Source organism: Macrosteles quadrilineatus, unplaced genomic scaffold (genome assembly GCF_028750875.1).
Source record: "Macrosteles quadrilineatus isolate MER2022 unplaced genomic scaffold, UCM_ALF_1.0 Scaffold_5__1_contigs__length_97177068, whole genome shotgun sequence".
NCBI classification, from domain to species: Eukaryota; Metazoa; Arthropoda; class Insecta; order Hemiptera; family Cicadellidae; genus Macrosteles; species Macrosteles quadrilineatus.
The window spans coordinates 49,124,168-49,145,033 of record NW_026542598.1 but is presented as its reverse complement, the minus strand read 5'-3'; the positions used below and the strand labels follow the sequence as shown (position 1 = coordinate 49,145,033).

General features: G+C 33.3%; 1 protein-coding gene across 1 annotated transcript; it reads right to left on the bottom strand.

The window, feature by feature from the left end:
* Window positions 1-341: 341 nt before the first annotated feature.
* Window positions 342-15,801, bottom strand: LOC128994507 (selenocysteine-specific elongation factor-like). Its single transcript, XM_054419113.1, has 5 exons — window positions 15,224-15,801; window positions 11,046-11,215; window positions 9,090-9,186; window positions 2,515-2,675; window positions 342-1,973 (listed from the first exon to the last, which is right to left on the bottom strand). The coding sequence occupies exons 1-5, from the start codon at window positions 15,558-15,560 to the stop codon at window positions 1,035-1,037; spliced, it is 1,704 nt and encodes a 567-aa protein (XP_054275088.1). The 5' UTR covers window positions 15,561-15,801; the 3' UTR covers window positions 342-1,034.
* Between the last annotated feature and the right edge of the window lie 5,065 nt (window positions 15,802-20,866).

Sequence of the window (20,866 nt, the reverse complement as noted above, 5' to 3'; positions counted from 1 at the left end):
ACCAAATCACTAATGGATTTTATGTAAGTGATAATGCCACAACCCCTAGGTCTAACCTGGAGTAATGTGAAAAACAGTCCTAAGCTCGAGCCTAGCGTTCTAGGACAAAAAAAATTAGGGATTGCTAACAAAATATGGATAAAAGAATGTAAAAAAATATGTTTATTATTCACAAACAATTGTGACAACAGTAAACAAATGCTTTGCTACAACCAAGTCTTATAAGATTAAATAACATTTTATACAGCCGGCAAAAAAACCAATCTATTTTCTGCAGCGCACTGTTCAGCGACAGGGCGTCTGAGGGTGGTGGCAGTAGGCTCGTTGGAAAGCCTAAACAAATTATTTTTGTAGTCTCTGCAGTGGTTGCCTGAGCTATGTGCAGTTTTTATCGAGTCGTTTTTAAAAAGTAATGATTCGGTCATTACAACTCAGCGGAAGTTGTGTGCATTCATTCAATTAGGTCGACATGGAGAGGTTCCGTCGTGATTATCTGTATGGATAATTAACAAAATTAAACATATCATTATTCTAATTAATATTTAGGGATGCAATTTAACATCAAAATTTGTTAAATTTTGTGGTCAGAAATGTTCAAACAAGCCGCTTGTTTTCGGGCGGGCCTACGAGAACCGTTTTCCACGGCAGCACTAACTCTATCAAATGTTAGTTGTCTGGTGTCTGATCTGACTTTGGACGGCCTGTCATCTTCCTTTTGAACGCAGAAACCATTGTTCTGGTGTTAGTAACCTACCGCATGATTGTGCTAAGCAACGGAACTTCTCCATGTCGCTTTAGTTTAAAGAACACACGGAACTGCCACTGAGTTGCAATAAATGAATTCACTACTTTTTAAATACGACTCAATAACAAACGCACGTAGCTCAGCCGACCACTGCTCTATGACTGCTTATAAATTTTATTGTGTAGGCTTTCCAACGAGCCTACCTCTACCACTCTCAGATGACCTGTCGCTGAACAGCGCGCTGCAGAAAATAGATCGTTTTTTTTGCCGCACCCTGTAGTACAAAAAACTACTCTGTTGTGTTTTGAACAATTTTCTTATCTGTCCTGAAAAGATAACTCTTGAACCTCAATTCGACTGTAAAATCTTCTTTACTAACAGCTTCTTCAGTCTCTTGTTTACCTCGTTTGCCTTTTTTTGTTCCCATTTTACTCACCGTTTCTGATTTGATTCCCTCTGGAATTCTCACTCTAACTTTCCCACTTTGACCAAAACCACCTTCAATCACCCCCGATTCTCCTGATGAGAGACTAACTTTTAATCCACTAAACAAATCTATTCTTGTCTCCTTCTTAAACATATTCTTACAAACCACTTCATAATCATTCACGATCCTATCGACTAACCCTGTTTTGCTCTTGTTCTTATAAATTTTAAATCCTGGTAAAACAGTCTGGATGTAGTTTTTGTCACTAAACACTTCTAAGATTTTCCCGTAAAATGCAATCCGACAACTGTTAGTATGCACATCCATGTCTAGTTTTGAACTAATATACAGGGAATTCGGCACAACCAAAATGGGCTTTTCAAATTCGATCAGAGCAAATTGCGTGCCAACTACTTCATCACTTTTTTCCTTGATGTCTTGCAACGATTCCCGATACAAATACTCTTCCTCTTTATCAAACGAGGTTTCAATTTGTAGATCAGTTCTGCAGAATAAAGTAACTTTACCGATGACAGTGTCATGACCGATGCTTATGTGAAACTTAGCCTTGGATGCTATTGGTCCTCTGAAGTACCTAACTTTGTGTATGGTTGAGACGACACAATGCACGGTAGTCAAGTAGCCTGGGGTGCAGACGATACCTCGCTCCAGCAGTTTCGGGTCGAATTGTGTCACACAGACAGCCAAGCGATCACCAGCTGTGCCTCGCTCCACATTGCGGCGATAGATCTGGATTGACTTGACTTTCTTGACTAACTTTAATGAAGGAATTTCAACGGCCTGGAAAAAAACAATTGAAAACTGTAGTTTTGCAGCTTGAATGAAAAATTTATATGATAGCCTTTAAGAAAAGTAATAGAATTGATCTGAAATCACATTTGCATTGAAATTACATTAAAATTGGCAAGTGGCTTACACTATTGGAGTTTATAAATTTCTATATTTATAAAAATTTGCCTCCTTATAGTTATGAAATGTTGATTCTGATAGTTTTGCCAAAACTAATAAGTTTCTTGATCAAATTTTGAAGTTATCAACAATTTATAATTTAAGTAAGTTGAGGAAGTTGTTTTAAATATAGAGTTCTTTAAAGTTATTCTCTTTTTTTCTCTTCCCTAATCATCTGACATTATTTTTTCTGTTGTTCGTTATTTTCAACAAAACAATGTAGAACCGCAATATAGGCTAAGTAATTTCTTATAAGTACTTGCTTAAGTATTCCCGTCTCCACGATAACTTCGAATAGGACTTTTTGCAGAAATAACAGAATGGTATCTATAAATTTATAAGTTACACAGACAATATTTGTCATTCAACTTACATCATTAATCCGGACTGTTCCTTGCCACAGAGTTCCTGTCATGACAGTTCCTGATCCGCGGATACTGAAGCAGTGATCTACGGAGAACACCACTGGATCGTCCGGACGTCTGTCTGGCAAATAAACTTGTTTCTCCAGTGCTTCCAGCAGAGCAGTAATACCTACAACATATTTCATATGTAGAAACGTTATAGGCAAAACTGGTTTGTGACATGTTTATACAGAAGGCCTAGTTCTCTTAGAATTTAATAAATACCAAAACTAGGTGAAACCCTCCGAAATTGACTATTACTATTGAGGTTTCAAGAATAATCATTTTACTATCATTCGGTGGGTGGTGTGACAACAGGACTGAATTTGACCTGGTCCGTTCTGGGGCCGCAGGCGCAGCCATGCGGATAATTTCAGGGGTGCGACATTAGGACTGAGGGAGATCTCCCTCACCGCGTCGGTTTCTTCCCGTTCTCCCTACCCTCACAGACACAGGCAAGAGAACTAATCACCTAATGGAGTCGTTTACTAGGTCGCTGAGAACACATCACCTCATGGAATCGTTCACCTAATTGCCGAGTCGTGTTTTTGAGAGTACTTGACTGTGCGGCATATTTTTTCCAGATCAAGACTAAAATGTTTAAATGGTCAAAATAATATCACCCTTACAGTTGTTGGATCCATTAAATAATGACTGAAATATAGACCCTATTATCTAGTAAGTTACATAATGTGTAGTGAATGGAAATACAAGGAGTAAATTAAAAAGGCTATTTAGTTGTAACTGCAGCGGGGGTATTTTGCAGCGGGGGGCTTAATATGAATTTAGGCTTTTCATATTATAGTAAATTTATGAAAAATTAATGTTTGTCAAGGGCTAATGTTTGTATTAATGTATTATGTATAATGTTTGTTAATGTTTGTATATAGGTTTAAATATAGTTAAAGATATGAAAGTAAAACCTAAAATTATACTAAAGCAATTATTAGGTTGTAAGTTAATTTTGTAATATTAAATTGTACTATCGTATTGATATTAGGATTAAGGCTGTTGTTGACGTTTAGTCGTATTAACTGGGTTTATTTATTTAAATAATGCCAACATGTGGAATTGTTAGTTTGTGAAACGCATCTCACGAACTCCCTGGATTTCGGCAAATGCAGCTCATAGAATTAACATTTGAGTTCATTGGGTTTGTTGTGGACGGACACTGATCTGTTTTTTTTCTGTGAACATATTTCAGAAAGTTCATTGGCATTGCTGTTGTAGTGGAAAATTATTTCTCAGTAATCCCATTAAATATGACTAGTAGCTGGAAGGTCCAGATAACAGAACATTGTGAACTATGAACAGAGGAAAGGGAATGTGTGACCCTTCCTGGAATTCCTAGCACGACGCAGATGTTCCTTTGTTAACCATGTGTCAGGTGAACGGGAAGTTGATAAATAATAGAAAATCTCAATAATTAACTGTACCAAATGTTGTCGTGGTGAAGTGTTGTTTAAGAAGTAAAATATTTCTTTACTGTCACTAATATATTTCAATCTTCCAGCAGTGCTTACTAAACAGAGGATACTGTCCATCACATTGCTAGAGCTTATGTAACACAATATTTATACTACTTGAAGTTACATGCTACATCAGTGACACACTTTTGATTGTCATTTATATATTTAGATAGAAAGATACGTTTATGATATTATACATTCCGAACAAATATTCAAAATATTGTAATTTTAAATTTAATGTAGTTTCTTGTTTCAACGCGTGGTCCGATATATTTCCTAATAACATTAATTTGAATTAGTACCTAGGTTTGCTGCTACAGGGAAGATATTGAGGTGTATTTTTTTTTTATGTTGATGACTTGGTATCGTTTTCGTTCGGTAATCGTTTTCAATTTCGATAACTGGAGTGGAGTGATTGATTTCATCATTTTTAAGATGACTCTTTCAGTCATCGGAAATTATTACTGTTATTCGTGTTGAAATAATGTCTGAAATACTTTGCAATTGCTCGAATACGAGCAACAGAAGCACTAGTTTAAAATAATAGTTGTTAGCGCTGCAACGAGCACCGGGTAACTGCTAGTAATGCAGAAATATTTAAACAGAAACTGTATCGATCATAAACATAAATAAATTTGATTTTATTAAAAGTGTTGGATTCTTATTTTTACTAGACTAAACTTGATCGTGCCGTTCGTGCCATAATTTTATACGTTGCGGCTAATTTAGTGGTTGACTAGCTGTGTGCCCGTTCTACGCACGGGGATCTTAAAGTAGTCAGTTTAAACCTTCTTATATTAAGAAAAGCAGTTGGTTTGCATATTTGCAGTTATGCTGGCAAAACTATTTTATACAAACCTTCTCAAATACAGTATCTGACAGTTCAAGCCAAAATAAATGCATCGCAATTAAATGTCACCCGGATCGTGTTGATCCATATGTTAAATCCAATGATTAAACTAAAAAATGCTTTATAGATCCATGAGGCATAGCCCTAAGGTAGGCCTATAATTGAAAGTTACTTTCCACAATGGTTAAACGTATTTAAAGTACTACACGTAAAGGCGAAAACAATTCATGATGGTTTGCTATACAAATGTTTTACTCAAATGGGTTACCATTTTCTTAGCATACAACGGGTAAGTTAATATTTTGGAATCCAGGCAGAAAAAGCAAAACTTATACACTTAAGACATCAATTAAATTGAATACGGCTCTAATAAATAAGGTGCAACACCAACGATAACTAATTTGTAAATTACAGTGATGTGTTGGTACGTAAAAATGATTCTTGCAGCTATACCAACTGTTCTAAGGAAAAGAACCAGTACCAAAAACCAACGTTTACAGTTAAGAACTATAGTACATCCGACCAATTAAATGCATTAATCTAGCCCCGAGGTTATTGATCTCTTGGTTTTGGATTTTCTCGTAAAAAGTTATAAATGTAAACTTATCGGTGTCAGTTTGAAAAAAAAAAACAACCTTATCCAAACAACTTCTTGTTATTTCATAGATTACGTATTCTCTTAACAATGATTAGTTTAGTATATATATTAACATTAGAAGGAAATGTGACAAAAATCACACAATGTTGGGTTTTTGAACATTGGTAATTTTATTTCTTAAGTAGGTAGGCCATGTATTCTATGGAAAAGTACCAGTATCTAGGATCGTCGTTGAAAAGGTTGTTATGAATAAATAGGTAGGCGTACGTACCAAAAAGATGGGCTATTGGCCTATTGGCTGTATGGTCCAGCGATTGCACCACACGGTGAATAGAAACAGAAAGTGACACATTGGAAAAGCGAGTTTACCATCATCCGTAAACCTCTGTTACAATCACCCTCTGCAGTTGTATTTTTTTTTACTTTACACTTTACACAATCGCCATTGAAGCGCCGTCAATGAGTGGAAACCTTGTTTGTAAGCTATTGACGACGATCATTAAGTGTCCCAGCCATATACAACACTGATTCAAGGTATTTTTTCTGGTTATCAAAACTCAAGAACAATTTTATACACAAAGAATTTCTGGGTCCTGACCTGGATGATGCCTAGTTATTTAATTTCATTTACGGTTACACTATGATATTGCACTTGCGATTAATTAAATCCGTTTTGTAAGAAAAACGTTTTCAATCTCACTTGGTTGGTTGGGATTTGCTTTCAAAACGTGATTCGAAATGGTTGCGGTATTTGTAAACAACATTTGTAAACATATCAGTGACAGTTAGAAAAAATAATCTTGATCCGGACAGCTGTTCGTTACTTCATAGACGATTATGTAATAAAAATTGAATGAAAATTTGACAAAAATCGCACAAAACTGCATTTTTGAACGTCCGTAATTTTATTTATAAAGTAGTGAGGCCATATTTTAATCACTAAAGACACTCTCGCCAAACCAGTGAATACATTAAAATGACTTGGATCTTGATAGGTACTCTCGTTTTCACGGAGAAGATTGGGTAAAATGCCATCTTGAGTGTTACAGAAAGACAGAAAGACAGACAGACAGACAGACAGAAATAGAGATTAGACTCGTTTCTGCTTCTTTAATGTATAAAACGTAAAAAAAGGTTAAAATATATAATTCTGAGCAATGTACAGACAAAACTCTAATTTTATTTATATAGATATAGCTAAACAGCTGCTTCAATCAAATCACTGGCAATATTTTAATACTGAGCTGCTTACAGTTGACTTTTGTTTCCCAAATCATTAGAGACCGTGTTAATGTTATTTTTCTATAATCAATTAGGTGAGTGAATTTGAGGGCCTTGAATTTTGGAACGGACAAAGTGACACTTACTTGCTATAAGATTTTACAATTTCAACCAGCTCTTTTTAAGTTATTTTTCGAAAAAAATATTTACACTAATGATAATTTTAGAGTTATTAACAACAAGTATATGTTTAATCTACCAAAAGGTGGCAAAAATTACAATTGTTCTTTTCTCTCCGTGTAAAATATACCTAACTAGGTGAAACCCGTCGAAATCGACGGTTGCTTTAAAGGCTTACGACAATTCTTCTAACCGCGACAAAAAGAGTGAAATTATAAAAAAGTTGAGCATTTAGCATTGTTTAATGAGTAATAAATAAGTGTAGAAACAATAATGACTATTGCGTTACAAAATATGGTTGATCATTAAATGAATTAATGAATAACATATTAACTATACCGTCCGTCGCATATGAGTTATTGTTCCTATGTTAACTGGTTTAAATTTTTTTGACAGTATCTTATTATATGGGGCATTTATAACAATCAATGTTTTTTATACACGACCTTAAAGTTAAGTTTTAGGATTTGCTTTACCTAACAATTGACTTCCAACACTTTATTTTAGTAAATACACTTATTAGTACGCGTATTTTTTAAACATAAAATCATAAAGGTCTCCATGTAATATTTCAATGAGTTCATCGTCATCATTTTTACACCATCCTAGGTAGCCTAAATACGTGTTCACAGTCTGAGTTAACAAAACGGACTGTTATCAAGTCAAGTGGTACAGTTGAATTTCGAATCTAAATAAAATGGGTGATCCACAACCATTTTGCGGCATTTTAAAGGAACCAAAATTGTCTCTTCTGAATCTTGATCTCGTTGCGAGGCACTGGAATAGCGGCTAAATTATATTAATAAAGACGAGTGCTGACAAATTACACGGAGTAAATAATTCCGTGAACGATTCCATGAGCCGATCCGTTCACTATCCCACTAGTTCACTATGTGTCCGGGGGTAGGGTGATGGGAATTAGGCAGGGAGAACGGGGAGATTCCATTCAGTCCTAATGTCGCAACCTCGCATTATGCCGCATGACTGCCCCAGAGGGCTCAGGCTGGCCCAGGTCAAATTCAGTCCTGTTGTCGCTTTACCCATTCGGTGATAAATAACTCAATTTGTTTAAAACAATTTTGGGTTGTTCTTGACACAACAGCGTGCTTTAGGTACGTTCGATCTTAATAATCAAAACCTCAAATGAAAGATGGTATTTCACTGAAGGTTTTTTTATGTTCTTTCATCAAAACATATAGGACAACGTAGTTAGAGTTGAGTAAAACTAAAATTAAATTCCATATCTGAGAAATAATCACATTTATGTTTTTCGATAGATTAACATACAGTATCTTAAACATAACTGATTCAAACAATCAATATCACAAATGAAAGCCTTTACTGTAGGTGTATTTTAAGATCAAGACATATAGAATAACTAATATAAAAATGGAGTTGCATATAATTGATTGCAGATGAGTCCAAAAGTAATAGTAATTATTGTTGATTCGTGATTCAGCAGCTTCAGGTACATCGGATCTTAGTAATCAATACAGTAGCTCAAATGAAAGCTGGTATTTCACTGTTATGTTCTTAGACCAAAACATATAGGAAAATTTAGGCTAATTAGAACTGGTGAAATACATCTTTTTAATTGAAGTAAGAATTAGAAAAAAATCAAATTTTTTGGTCAAGTAATACAGTAGCGTAGATAAATGAATGATGATGCCTGATGGCAAATATATGTGTGCATGCCTTTAATAAACTATGAAAACTATGAAAATTGGTCCGGTACTTCTACTAAATAATAATTCTAGAACTAAAAAATACTTCTAGCCAAACAAACTCAGAACAGAAAAACTAAATTTAACTCCTATAAGAAATAAACGGTAGGTTGGGAGGAAGATGCTTTTGTGCATACTCTAAATATCTATCAGATCAAATGAATGCCAATGCCTGATGGCAAATCTGTGTGTGCATACCTTTAATTTAAGACTAAAATTATGAAAATTGGTTGGATAGAAGAGCCGAACCGACTGGGAGAAGAAAAGCCAATTATTTTTAAAATATATAGAATAATACAAACAATATGTTTTTATGATTTGACATTTAGGCTTACTTACTACTCTGCCCAAACATAATAATCACTGAAGTTGCTATTTTACTTTTAATGTGTCAGACAATTAGATTTGAATGTAGTAAAAAATAATCAATAAAGCTAACAAAGTATGTACCGGTAAAACTATCATTATAGGCTACTTACAATATTTATATTCAAATATTTACCAATAGATGAGCCGTCTGCTGGATTAGCTGAGACTGGAATTATTGCACAGTCTTTGAATACAGTGTCTGCCAAAGTCAACTTCATCTTCTTTGTAACCTGCAATATAACTTGAAATAAGAAATCATCCGTTAGAGGCATAAATATTTGAAAACTTTAGAATTTGAAATTTTACCGTTTATATTTGATAAGTTTACAGTATTTAAGTTGAGACGTTGCAAGCCAAGAGACGAATAAGAATTTATAAATTGTCTCAGTGTAGTCCATCAAGACGTAGGACAACCATAGAACTACAACAAGTGGAACGCCGACTCAAGCTGCGCTAGGTGCTTGAAAACGAGCCAGCCCTGCTCAGCTCCCCCCACCACAAGTCAGTGATGTGGTGCAGAGTGTACTATAGGGCACGTGCTCCTAGCCCGTGTTTTGCATCACTAGATCACTAGTTTAGTTGTTTAATTAATCACTTAGTTGAAAACTGTTTAATGCGATGGCATGCTGTATACTGCGTGAAAATAAAACTGCAAAAAGTATCTTTATACATTGCAAAAAACTAAAAAGAGATGCTCTGCAAACAAAACCATGTTTAATTTTAGCAAATGAGCTTTCCAATTCACATAATGTCTTCAATAGGCCTACCAAGAAAATTAAGGTTAGATTAATTGTTGAGCATCAGTGTTACTGATGCGTTAAAGTTTCTGATAATTAGCATACACTCTGGTTTGGAATTTTTAGTAAACAATCTAATTTATTAGGATTATATACAGATTATTTGATTTGTTGAATACACAAAACCCTTATGACGGTTCAAAAAAATGACCAGTGAGACTAAAAAAGGTTTTTTTAAAACTTTGGTTCGATCAATGATCAATTGTTATTCGTCATTAGATAGCACAGTACCCGACAACCCCGATGTATGTGTGTTTTTGTGTACAATACATCATATTTTTTTAGATAAAGTATATCACATTAAAATGATTAAAACATTCAAAATGTTATTGGGTCATTCAACATAACAGTCCTCAGTCGAGTAAAATCTCTCATCCTCAAGCAACTTACACAGAGTGGGAAAAAACGTCTTAAATAGTAACATTTTTATATAAATTGGCAATTTGTTGTACAATAAAATTTAATGGTACCGTAACAAAGGCTATTGAAATATTTGTGTAATACTAGGCCTAGCCATCATGGTTTATTTTAATCATGGTGTAAATGTAACCTCAGCTACTAAACCTGTATCACAATGTGCCGTCTATCATATCTACATAGGTTAAAATAATAATCTTGATTCATTAAACCTTAAATACGCATCATGAAGTTTCATTATAAAATACAATTAGAAACAAAATTGACTCAAGATTAATTACCTGATTTTTGTTTTGATAAAAATTGTTTTTTAGCAATACAATCACGTTTGAGACCCTTTACCACTAATACTTGATTCTTTTCCGTAAAATAAAATAACATTTAGTACCTAGGTAAAAATTCTAGCTGGCCTTAGTGTTAAAGTCACGGTTTTATTCATGCGTTGAAATACAGTAGGCCTACTTCCCAAACAATGTAGGTACTTTGACAGTTAGAATGTACAGTCAGGTCCCAACTGTCCGGATTCTTCGTTGCACAACACGACAAAACCGGACTTTTTTTAAGGTGTCCGGCCTTGGCAATGCACGACATGACAAAACCGTGTATATTCAAAGGTGTCACAGTTTAATGTTGCACGCAAGCGACAAACCTGGAAACCCCTAAATCTGTCCTGGTTTATCATTGTGCGTGTGTGTCGTCCGACTTTGGCGCGGCCCCACCCAAATATGAGTGAAGGATGAGTGTATAGAATGGAGTGTGATACCTTGTGTAGCTTTGTTACTGACTAAGATCAGCTGTATCATTAGTCAGGACATTAAGCTAAACAAGTGATAAGTCTAAATTTTATGAACAGACTATTTATTACAAAATCTTACCTTGTCAATAACTAGTTGTCTCTTATTCTCCTCAATTTGATCAATTTTATTCAAGACAACTATCATTTTCGGGCATAGTATTTCTCCAATAACTAAACATTCTGCTGTTTGAGTTTGTACACCTTTTACTACGTCAATCACAAGAATCATCAAATCAATTATCTGAGCCCCTAAAAATTATAACTGATTTTAAAACTCTGTTAAAACATTTTGTAAACATTTTTGTTGAAAACTTTCAAATCCTCTGGAATTATCCCATCACAAAACAGCCAGTGTTTTTTTATTATTCAGAGTAAAAATGTGCATGAAAATTATTTAGCCTATTGGATATGTAATTGAGTACCTATATAACTTGAAGGGGAGTCGCTACTGAAACTAGTAATTTAAAAAAATAATTTTAAAAATTATCATGTACTTACCGGTATAGGTTTTTTTAGGTTTATTTAGTCTTAGAAAAAGGTTTACCGCTGTTAAAAGTAAAAAAGATTTTTTTACATACTTTTTAAAGTTTTTTGAGCTTTTTTTGGGGTAAAATATAGGTTTTTAAAATCTCTTATAACTTATAACTACCGGTACTGAACAATTTTATTGTTTGATAAATGATCTCATTTTAATGATCTCAGTATATTCTTATTAAGAAATTTGGCAACATTCTTGGACTCTAAAGTTCTAGTGGTGGCTTACTACGGTCTGGTTTTTCCTTGTCTTTCATATGCAGTTGCAGTTTGGGGACATGAGTGTGTAAATTCTAAAAGAGTTTTTAAACTACAAAAGAAAGCCATCAGAACAGTTTTTAAGTAGTGACGTAGATTTTCCTGTAAAACACTTTTTGCTAACTATAAAATTCTTACTTTTCCGTCAATCTATATCTTAAACTGTCTTGCATTTGTTAAGAAAAATATCAACCTTTTTCAAAATCAGTCTCGCCCTATCTCCTATGGTTTGAGAAGCCGGTCGATTTGGACATTCCAAAGCACAAAACTGCGTATTTTGAAAATCATTTATTTTACAATGGCATTCAACTGTTTAATGCACTGCCCTGTATGTCTTAGAGTTCTCTGTATTATATATAAGAAAGGTCCAATCTAGCTATTGTATACAGATATATAAGTTTTTTAACAAACTCCCTTGTACAGCTCGGAACCTGCCGGAAGCAAAATTCAAAATGGGGATTGAATCTCTTCTGTTGGCAAATCCGATTTACTCATTCAAAGAGTATTTTGAAATTTCACCTGGCCAAGTAAGTAAGTTTTTTTAGCCAATGAGTGCCAATGTGTGATGATAAATAAGTTTTGTTTTTGTTTTTCAATTCTCTGCATGGTGTGTTGCAGGCTTAGGCTAAGATTTTGATGTATTGACGTTTCCTTGTACATATTATGCTTTCAGGAAATAAATCATTCTCATTCTCTCATTCTCATTCTCATTCATTCTCATTCTCTCATTCTCATTCCCACTCCCCTGAAGATGGAAAATAGTGTGGACATATTTGGCAAAGGGGTTAAGAGTCTACTTTTGTCACGCTGTTGTTACAGTGTAGAAGACTTTTTAAGAAATCAATGATTTTTAGTTTTTAGATTTTATTTATAAGAAATATTGTTTTTATTTGTAAGAGAAATTTTGTTGACGCTATTATGCAGTTTATAACGACTGTCAAAAATAAAGATGTTTGAGTTTAAAGAGCAAGAAAGTAACTAACTTTTTGTACATGCAGCCTACTCATATTTTTTTTCAATTACCGTATATTATGAGTTAGGCCTAATGGTTTCATAAATATATTTTTTCAATTCCTACCTACCTATGTAGGCCTAATTAATTTTATTTTAATGAACTTGTATTTATCCTATTACAATATCCATGCACAAAAAGCTGCTTTATAACATAAACAATGTGTGATAAAAATGTTATTCTATTAGCTTTAATACTTAGTTTAAAAGTTATAAGCAGTTGTATGTAGACACATGTTACCGATAACTTACCTACTTAATTTAATCCTAAAGCGTTGACCCAACAGATATGTAATAATAACCCTATGTAATAAAATGAATTTGATGATAACTTGTCTTACAAGAAAACACAACCAGTAGGGCCTAAGTTAATCCTAACTTAACTTGGCTGCACTTTACTTTAGGTCCTACACTTATTCGAATGAAAATATCGATTATTTGATTGTTTCATTCGATATATCGTTTGGTTAGTTAGGTTAGGTTAACCTTACTTAAATAACCAAACGATATATCGAATGAAATAATCGATTAATCGATATATCGATCGATATTTTCATTCGAATGAGTGTAGGACCTAAAGTAAAGTGCAGCCCTTAACCCTCCGAGTGTCACGCGTCGAGTTTAAGACGCACAACACACTTTGTGTAGGGTCACGCGTCGAGTTTAAGACGCACAAACATCGTTTACGGCGAAGGCTCTATGACTGACTGAATCGGATTGAACTGGATCGAGTTAGGTATCGTTCTTTCCGTAATATTCTAAGCATTCTCCAGAGGTCTGTCTCTAAGCGCTATTCATTTTAGTTCCTAAAATATTGTAGCAGACAGCTGACGTGCGTGTATTTGTAAACAGCTAGGTTCCCCCGGACCGATGACTGATGTGTTTTATTACGTTTATCATTGTTTTAGTGTTAAAAATCAAAAGTAGTGATATACGTGGTGCATTATAAGAAGATTTAAGTGGTTTTGAAGTGCTGGTTGATGATCCTGAAGAAGTAGGTAGTGATATTGATGTAAATTATCAGCCAGATTCCTAGCTATGGTTAGGCTATGCATTCTTAGCTAAACGCTATGTACTGAAATCCGTTTTTCGCTCATAACTTATTTATTTGATAACTTACCTCGCTATATGATTATATATTTGTAATCCTCATTAAATTTAGAACAAAGTGGCTATTTTCAAATATTTATAGGCCTATAATTTATACAATTTCATTGAGCGCGAACTTATTTTTTTTTTGAAAATTTTCGAAATTATATTTTTTTTTACCTAAAATTTTTTTTTTTTTTAAATGTTCCTTATGTTTTATATATAATATTGAAGCCCATGATTTTCCAAACAAAATGGTATATAGAACATTAGAATTAACATTGTTTTAAGCTTCTCAGATCCGTTTTAATAAAACCTTGCAAAGGGGCCAAAAATAGGTGGACATTAAGGCCTAAACTATGGACACTCGGAGGGTTAACTTAACCCTCCGAGTGTCCATAGTTTAGGCCTTAATGTCCACCTATTTTTGGCCCCTTTGCAAGGTTTTATTAAAACGGATCTGAGAAGCTTAAAACAATGTTAATTCTAATGTTCTATATACCATTTTGTTTGGAAAATCATGGGCTTCAATATTATATATAAAACATAAGGAACATTTTTTCAAAAAAAAAAATTTTTAGGTAAAAAAAAATATAATTTCGAAAATTTTCAAAAAAAAATAAGTTCGCGCTCAATGAAATTGTATAAATTATAGGCCTATAAATATTTGAAAATAGCCACTTTGTTCTAAATTTAATGAGGATTACAAATATATAATCATATAGCGAGGTAAGTTATCAAATAAATAAGTTATGAGCGAAAAACGGATTTCATTACATAGCGTTTAGCTAAGAATGCATAGCCTAACCATAGCTAGGAATCTGGCTGATAATTTACATCAATATCACTACCTACTTCTTCAGGATCATCAACCAGCACTTCAAAACCACTTAAATCTTCTTATAATGCACCACGTATATCACTACTTTTGATTTTTAACACTAAAACAATGATAAACGTAATAAAACACATCAGTCATCGGTCCGGGGGAACCTAGCTGTTTACAAATACACGCACGTCAGCTGTCTGCTACAATATTTTCGGAACTAAAATGAATAGCGCTTAGAGATAGACCTCTTTAGAAAGCTTAGAATATTACGGAAAGAACGATACCTAACTCGATCCAGTTCAATCCGATTCAGTCAGTCATAGAGCCTTCGCCGTAAACGATGTTTGTGCGTCTTAAAAGCGACGCGTGACCCTACACAAAGTGTGTTGTGCGTCGTTTTTATGACGCGTGACACTCGGAGGGTTAAGTAAATTTAAAAAAAATTAAGTTAATAACAAACTATTTGCCTTCCTAGGCCTATGTCAGATATAGGCCTATCCATGGATAAGGCTATTTTTGTATTTGATTGACCTTACCTCCAATAATCGTCCTTATAAGGGACGCATGACCTGGGCAATCTACGAAGGTGTATTGAAGTTTATCATAACTCGTTGTTCCATGAAGGTCCAATGTTTTGGGGAAGTCAATGAGTAATGAGCTGAATCCAAGGTCTATAGTAATGCCTCTCTCTTGGGACTGTGGGTTTTTATCAAAGCATGCTGTGCTAGAGGTAGAACTTAAAACCTTTGCAAGAGAAGTTTTACCACTATCAACATGTCCTAATATACCAATGTTGAGATTCAATACATTCATTGTCTCGATTTTTGTTACAGTGTAAGTAAACCACACAACATTGTCTGATTCAATTCTCATTAAAATTATGTAAACATCTCTTCTCAGTCAAGAACATATAAGTTAATGTAGCCTACTAACTAAAAAATAACACTGATTTGGGCCAAGTGAAATTAAATTAAATTGAATTAACTAATCTATGGCGAAAGGAAACCAATGCATCAAGAATTAAGGTAATTATCACTAATTATTCTTACACGGTAGCTGAAAGAAGTTATTAATTATTAATTATAAGTTCTATAATTTTGCTTTTATGGATTAAATAGCCTTATCTCATCTCTGTATACAGTACACTCATTCCATTCCCAAATGTGAGGTTATGTTTTTGTTTTTGAATTGATTTTCTTCCTTGTTTTCCTTTTTTCTGTGAGGTTACGTCATTGACTTTGGATACTGCAAGTATACTTTTTTAATCTGCATAATAGCACTGATTATATCTAAAGAGATGTATCAGTGCTATTATGCACTGATGAGATGATTCATTACAGTATATATAAGTTGGTATACTATATATTAAAATTATTCTTTATAATATTATTCCCTGTAGATTCCCTGGAGAATGTTTAATCGTTTCCCATCCTTATGGAACAGCTTAAGCCAATTTTATCGTTAATTCTGTCTGTTGCAATAAAGAGGTAGAGTTTTGTTTACAATTTGTTTCTTGTTATTTCATCCATTTAATATCCCGTTAACAAATAAAACGATATAATCATAAACAATAAACTCATCCTCTAGTTATCAAACCAAACAGAAAAGTACAAATTTTGAAATTACAGTAACTCGAAATAATAGAGACAACATTTCGTTGACACTAGCCACCAGTCACCAGTGTCACCGCGGTCATTAACTAGAAACAAAAATCGAGCTTCAAAATTTACAATGGGATGGGAAAGTTTACTTGTGTTGGTTAGTCGGTATGATCATACAAAGCAACTTGAACACAAAACTTTTGAGTCCATACTCTTTTATATCGAGGGAAAGAAGTTCGTACTATCCACTGAGCTATAATATCTCAATGGTACTATCACTGCAAAAAGTTTGAAAATGATCCAAATTGTCTGTTCTTCTTTTATCCTCTTAGATGTACATGTCCGATTGATCGTTCACGTTGGTTTTAGAGTGGTTGTAGGCCTTTTAACTTTGTTAACAACAATCGCTTGTTTTAATTTTGTTGTTACATCCATCCCACAAATAGAAGAAAAATACGGTCTTTATTTCTATGAAATCCTTGCAATCACACATTCACTACCAGGGGCCCATTTCATAATAAACTACAAGTTACAACTTGTAGCTTGTAATTTCCAAAAGATTTGCATTGGGCGATCAGCTGATTTACTAATAATATTAGTTTGTACTTTATTATGAAATGGGCCCCAGGTCTCACCTTCCTGGCTCCTGGTTCCTCATCGCTCCTCCTACAGAGAAAAATGTCGGCTGGTAGACGTGTTTAACACATTTACTAACAGGTCTCAATTTCATAAATCTCCTCATAGAAAAGTGTGGTGACTGATGGTAGTGGTAGGCAATGTGTTAATTACCCAAGACAAGAGGAGAGTGGACGCCTCGTCCCGCGCTAGGAAAACCCAGCTTATAAGGCGTAATTGGTTAGGTTTTATCTCGGGGGTACCAGATAATGCGTAACTCACACGTTGTTCGAGTTAAAAATATAATCTCCATTAAGTTTGTTGTAAGAGTTCAAGAGTAATTGGATATCCAAATAATTAGGTAAAGTATATGTTTTAAGCCTGTTAGTGGGTTGTCCATTTGTTATATGTAAAAGTACGTAGATGTTTGTGGAAAAGCTAATATTATTACAGTACTAATCAAGAGCTGACGTTCGTTTACATCAAAATACCCCGACGCAGCAAACCTGCAGACTAAGCAAATTTCCATTTACAGTACCTGGCTGATTTACTACTAAAATATTTCCTTAAAATTGTTAGATTTATTCCCTATTTAAATTACACAAATTGTAGTGAGTACCTAGGTTTGCTGCTACAGGAAATAATGTATGCAAGTGATTTTTTTTATATTGAAATGTTGATAGCTTAAAATGAAATAAACGAAATTGCCAATTTGTTTAAAATACATGCATAAACAATCTAACTACAACAGTTTATTTATTTTCCATAATAATACCTTAGGAACTTTTTAATTAATATCTCCAACCGTTGTTGGTCATTTAACAGCGCTTCAATATACAACAATATTTCTTTTTTAAGCTTTAAAAATCTGGAAAGAAATTATGAAATTTTGTATTATTAGGGTCAAAAATGCATAAAACCCAGTTCTCATGGTCCGATTATGCTGGTTTGAGAACCCATCCGAATAAATGTAGGTTTACATGTTTGTACCAAATCAAAATCGCCCAAAATCGGACCATTCTTGCTCGAGTTATCGTGCTAATGGACATATAGATATATAATATACTAGCAGAGTACCCGTCCTTCGTACGGGGTTGGTATATAAGTATAAAATGCTTATTGCAGTTATACTAGATCTTTGCGTTTGCAATGTGAGAAGACACGGTTTGAGAAAATTAGCTTCCTAAAATTTACGGTATGCTATAGAATTACAAAAGTATTCTGTATTACACATCTACCATAGCCATTATGTTCTACCACTTCACCTACACAATAGAGAAAAATAGATTATTAATAATTCGCAAAATATCACAAATTATTCATGAAATAAAAAAAAAAACAAACTGTAAACAATCCTACTTTGACAGTTCTCATTGAGTATTACAGTTTTTTGTTGCTGCTTAGTTCAAATTAGCTATGTTTATAAATGAAAAAAAATTAATAGTGCTGCACCCTGTTGGTAAATCTTATAACTTTTTAATACTTTTGCATATTATAGAACCAACTCTTTTAGTTGAAACAGCTGGCTATGTTTCTTTAATTTCCTTTAAATATGAATACTCATAAGGTTAACATGGGAAACTGCAGAGCCATTGGGGCGGAGCCCGAAAGGATTTTTGAAATAAGAATATGCCTATATGTTAATCGGGAATGTGAGCTATAATCATGCCAAATTTCAGCCCAATCCGACCAGTATTTTTCGCGTTTACTTGTAACAAACATACATACCGGTACATCCAAACCTTCTCATTTATAATATTAGGATGAATTCAAACAGATTGAGTTTTTGGCCTCTGGGGACCTCAAAACAAAAAAGTAAATTGATCCTGGTCTAAAAAAAAAAAAATGCTCCAGGTAAAATGAAAAACTTGGGGTGCATGCAATAGTCAATAAAGGTTCAATAGTGAAGATAATTGATTAGAAGATGATTTGATTAGAAGATAACTTATAATAAATTAGCATGCGCCCCACGTTTTTGTTTTAAATCTAACAAGTGTTTATTCTTTCCACATAGGCTATTTCTAAATTATTTTTTACTTTTTAGTGCATTTAAAATTGTGTTTTTTTTAAAGAATTTTTATTTATAAATTATTTTTGCCTATTTGAATTTATAAAGGGATTCTGCACATCTACAGGAAAACACATTTTTAACAGTATGCATAGATTTTCCTGTAGAAAATGATTTTATATATTATAATATTTAAAGACCTCACGTGTTTACATGTTTGTTTACCTCTAAAATTAGGGATTCTGACAAGGACAAAAAAGTAAATGGAACAAAATGTTACAAAGAAATATAATCTGTCATCAATACACGGTAATTTTGAATCTACAATGAGACAGATCAGTAGATTAAAGTTGAATACAATACAGTATGTACAATATTATACACTGACCTTAAACCTTAACTGGTTGATGGTGTCTTCTGAATTGTGACAAAAAACCTTGAAACTTACATAAAACTTTCAATGTACAATAAATATGTAATATCTAACTATAATACATCATCTTTAACAAGGAATGCATATATTGATCTAACATTGACGTAAAATAAGATGCATTAGCAACTAATTATGAATAACATTTAAAATAAATGTACAATAGGTGAAGTAAAATGAAATGCGATGTAATTGGGTAATAGTGTTTTTTTGATTAAAACAGAAAATGTAAAAAAAATTGTTCTAAAAACACATTTTTGGATTGAGAAGAGAACTAAAATGTTTTATTTTCTTTAAAAAATGTATAGAAAAATAATCTTATATGGTTAGGCCTGCTTGAGTTTAATCAATATTTAAACTTGATATGAGATTCTCTAAAATATGAAATAGTGTAATCTGTATTTTAGCTACGTACAAATATTGATTTAAATGATCGGTAATAGTATTAATACACATTTATGACATTATTTTAACAGCTCCTGTCCCAAACTATGGCATTCTCTTAGTCTTATGGTTATAACTAAGATATATGAGCAAACATATACATATGGTACAACACGGCGAAACATAATTTTATTCTTAGTATAAAATACAATGTATGTATATAGCTGAAATCAAAACAGGTATCTTTTGACACCTTTAGTAAATAAATATTTCACTGATCAATAGGGGTGTGCGATGCAGCATATTTTTTTCGATTCGATGCATCGATGCGATTCAAAGAACTTTCGATTCGAATCGATGCGATTCGATTCGATGCAGCACGGCATAATTTTCTTCAAAAATTAAATACAACATGTGTTTCTGTAATGGATCCTTTACCTTAAAAAAGTTAAAGTAAAAAAATGACTAAATAAAATTATGAACAAGAGGATAGTTGCTGACCTAACCTCATTAATGGACACTGCTAATTTTATGGTTTGCCTAAGGAAATTCACCCTTCACTAACAATTAGAATAAGCCTATATCAATAAAGCAATCGTTAAGTTTATTATTATTGACCTGTATTAAATAAAATAGAGTTTATTTTATGATGTACAGGTAGTATTGTTACTTAGTTTTCACATTTATATTTGTTGGCTTTCAATACTTTTGGTTCATTCTTAAATCAGCATGAACCAAAAAAGTTGATAATCAGTATTTACTACTACAATCGGATCTTAGGCTGGATCCGGTTTTAATGGATCCGATTTTATTTATACTAGGGATGGACGAGATTGGATTTTTAGTTCGAGACGAGACGAGATTTTTTATTTCTCATAAAATTTCGAGACGAGATCGAGACAGGATTTCCCTTCTCATACACAACGGGAAATGCACGTTCAAAAATTTTACCTGATTTTGTAACATTGTTAGATGACTGTTTAAATAAAAAAATAATGATAATAGGCAAGAATATTTACAATCTTTTATTAAAAAACATCAGAATAACATTTTTTTTATTAATCACGCCTAAGTTATTAAAAATGCCTACGATTAGGAAACATAGTGATATCAGTTAGGATAGAGTTAAACTTATCCTAAA

Coding starts and splice junctions, on each gene's coding strand:
- LOC128994507 (XM_054419113.1), bottom strand. CDS start 15,560: ATGAGAATTGAATCAGACAATGTTGTGTGGTTTACTTACACTGTAACA. Junction 9,187..11,045: donor GACAACTAGTTATTGACAAG/GTAAGATTTTGT, acceptor GTTATATTGCAG/GTTACAAAGAAGATGAAGTT. Junction 1,974..2,514: donor GAACAGTCCGGATTAATGAT/GTAAGTTGAATG, acceptor GTTTTTTTCCAG/GCCGTTGAAATTCCTTCATT.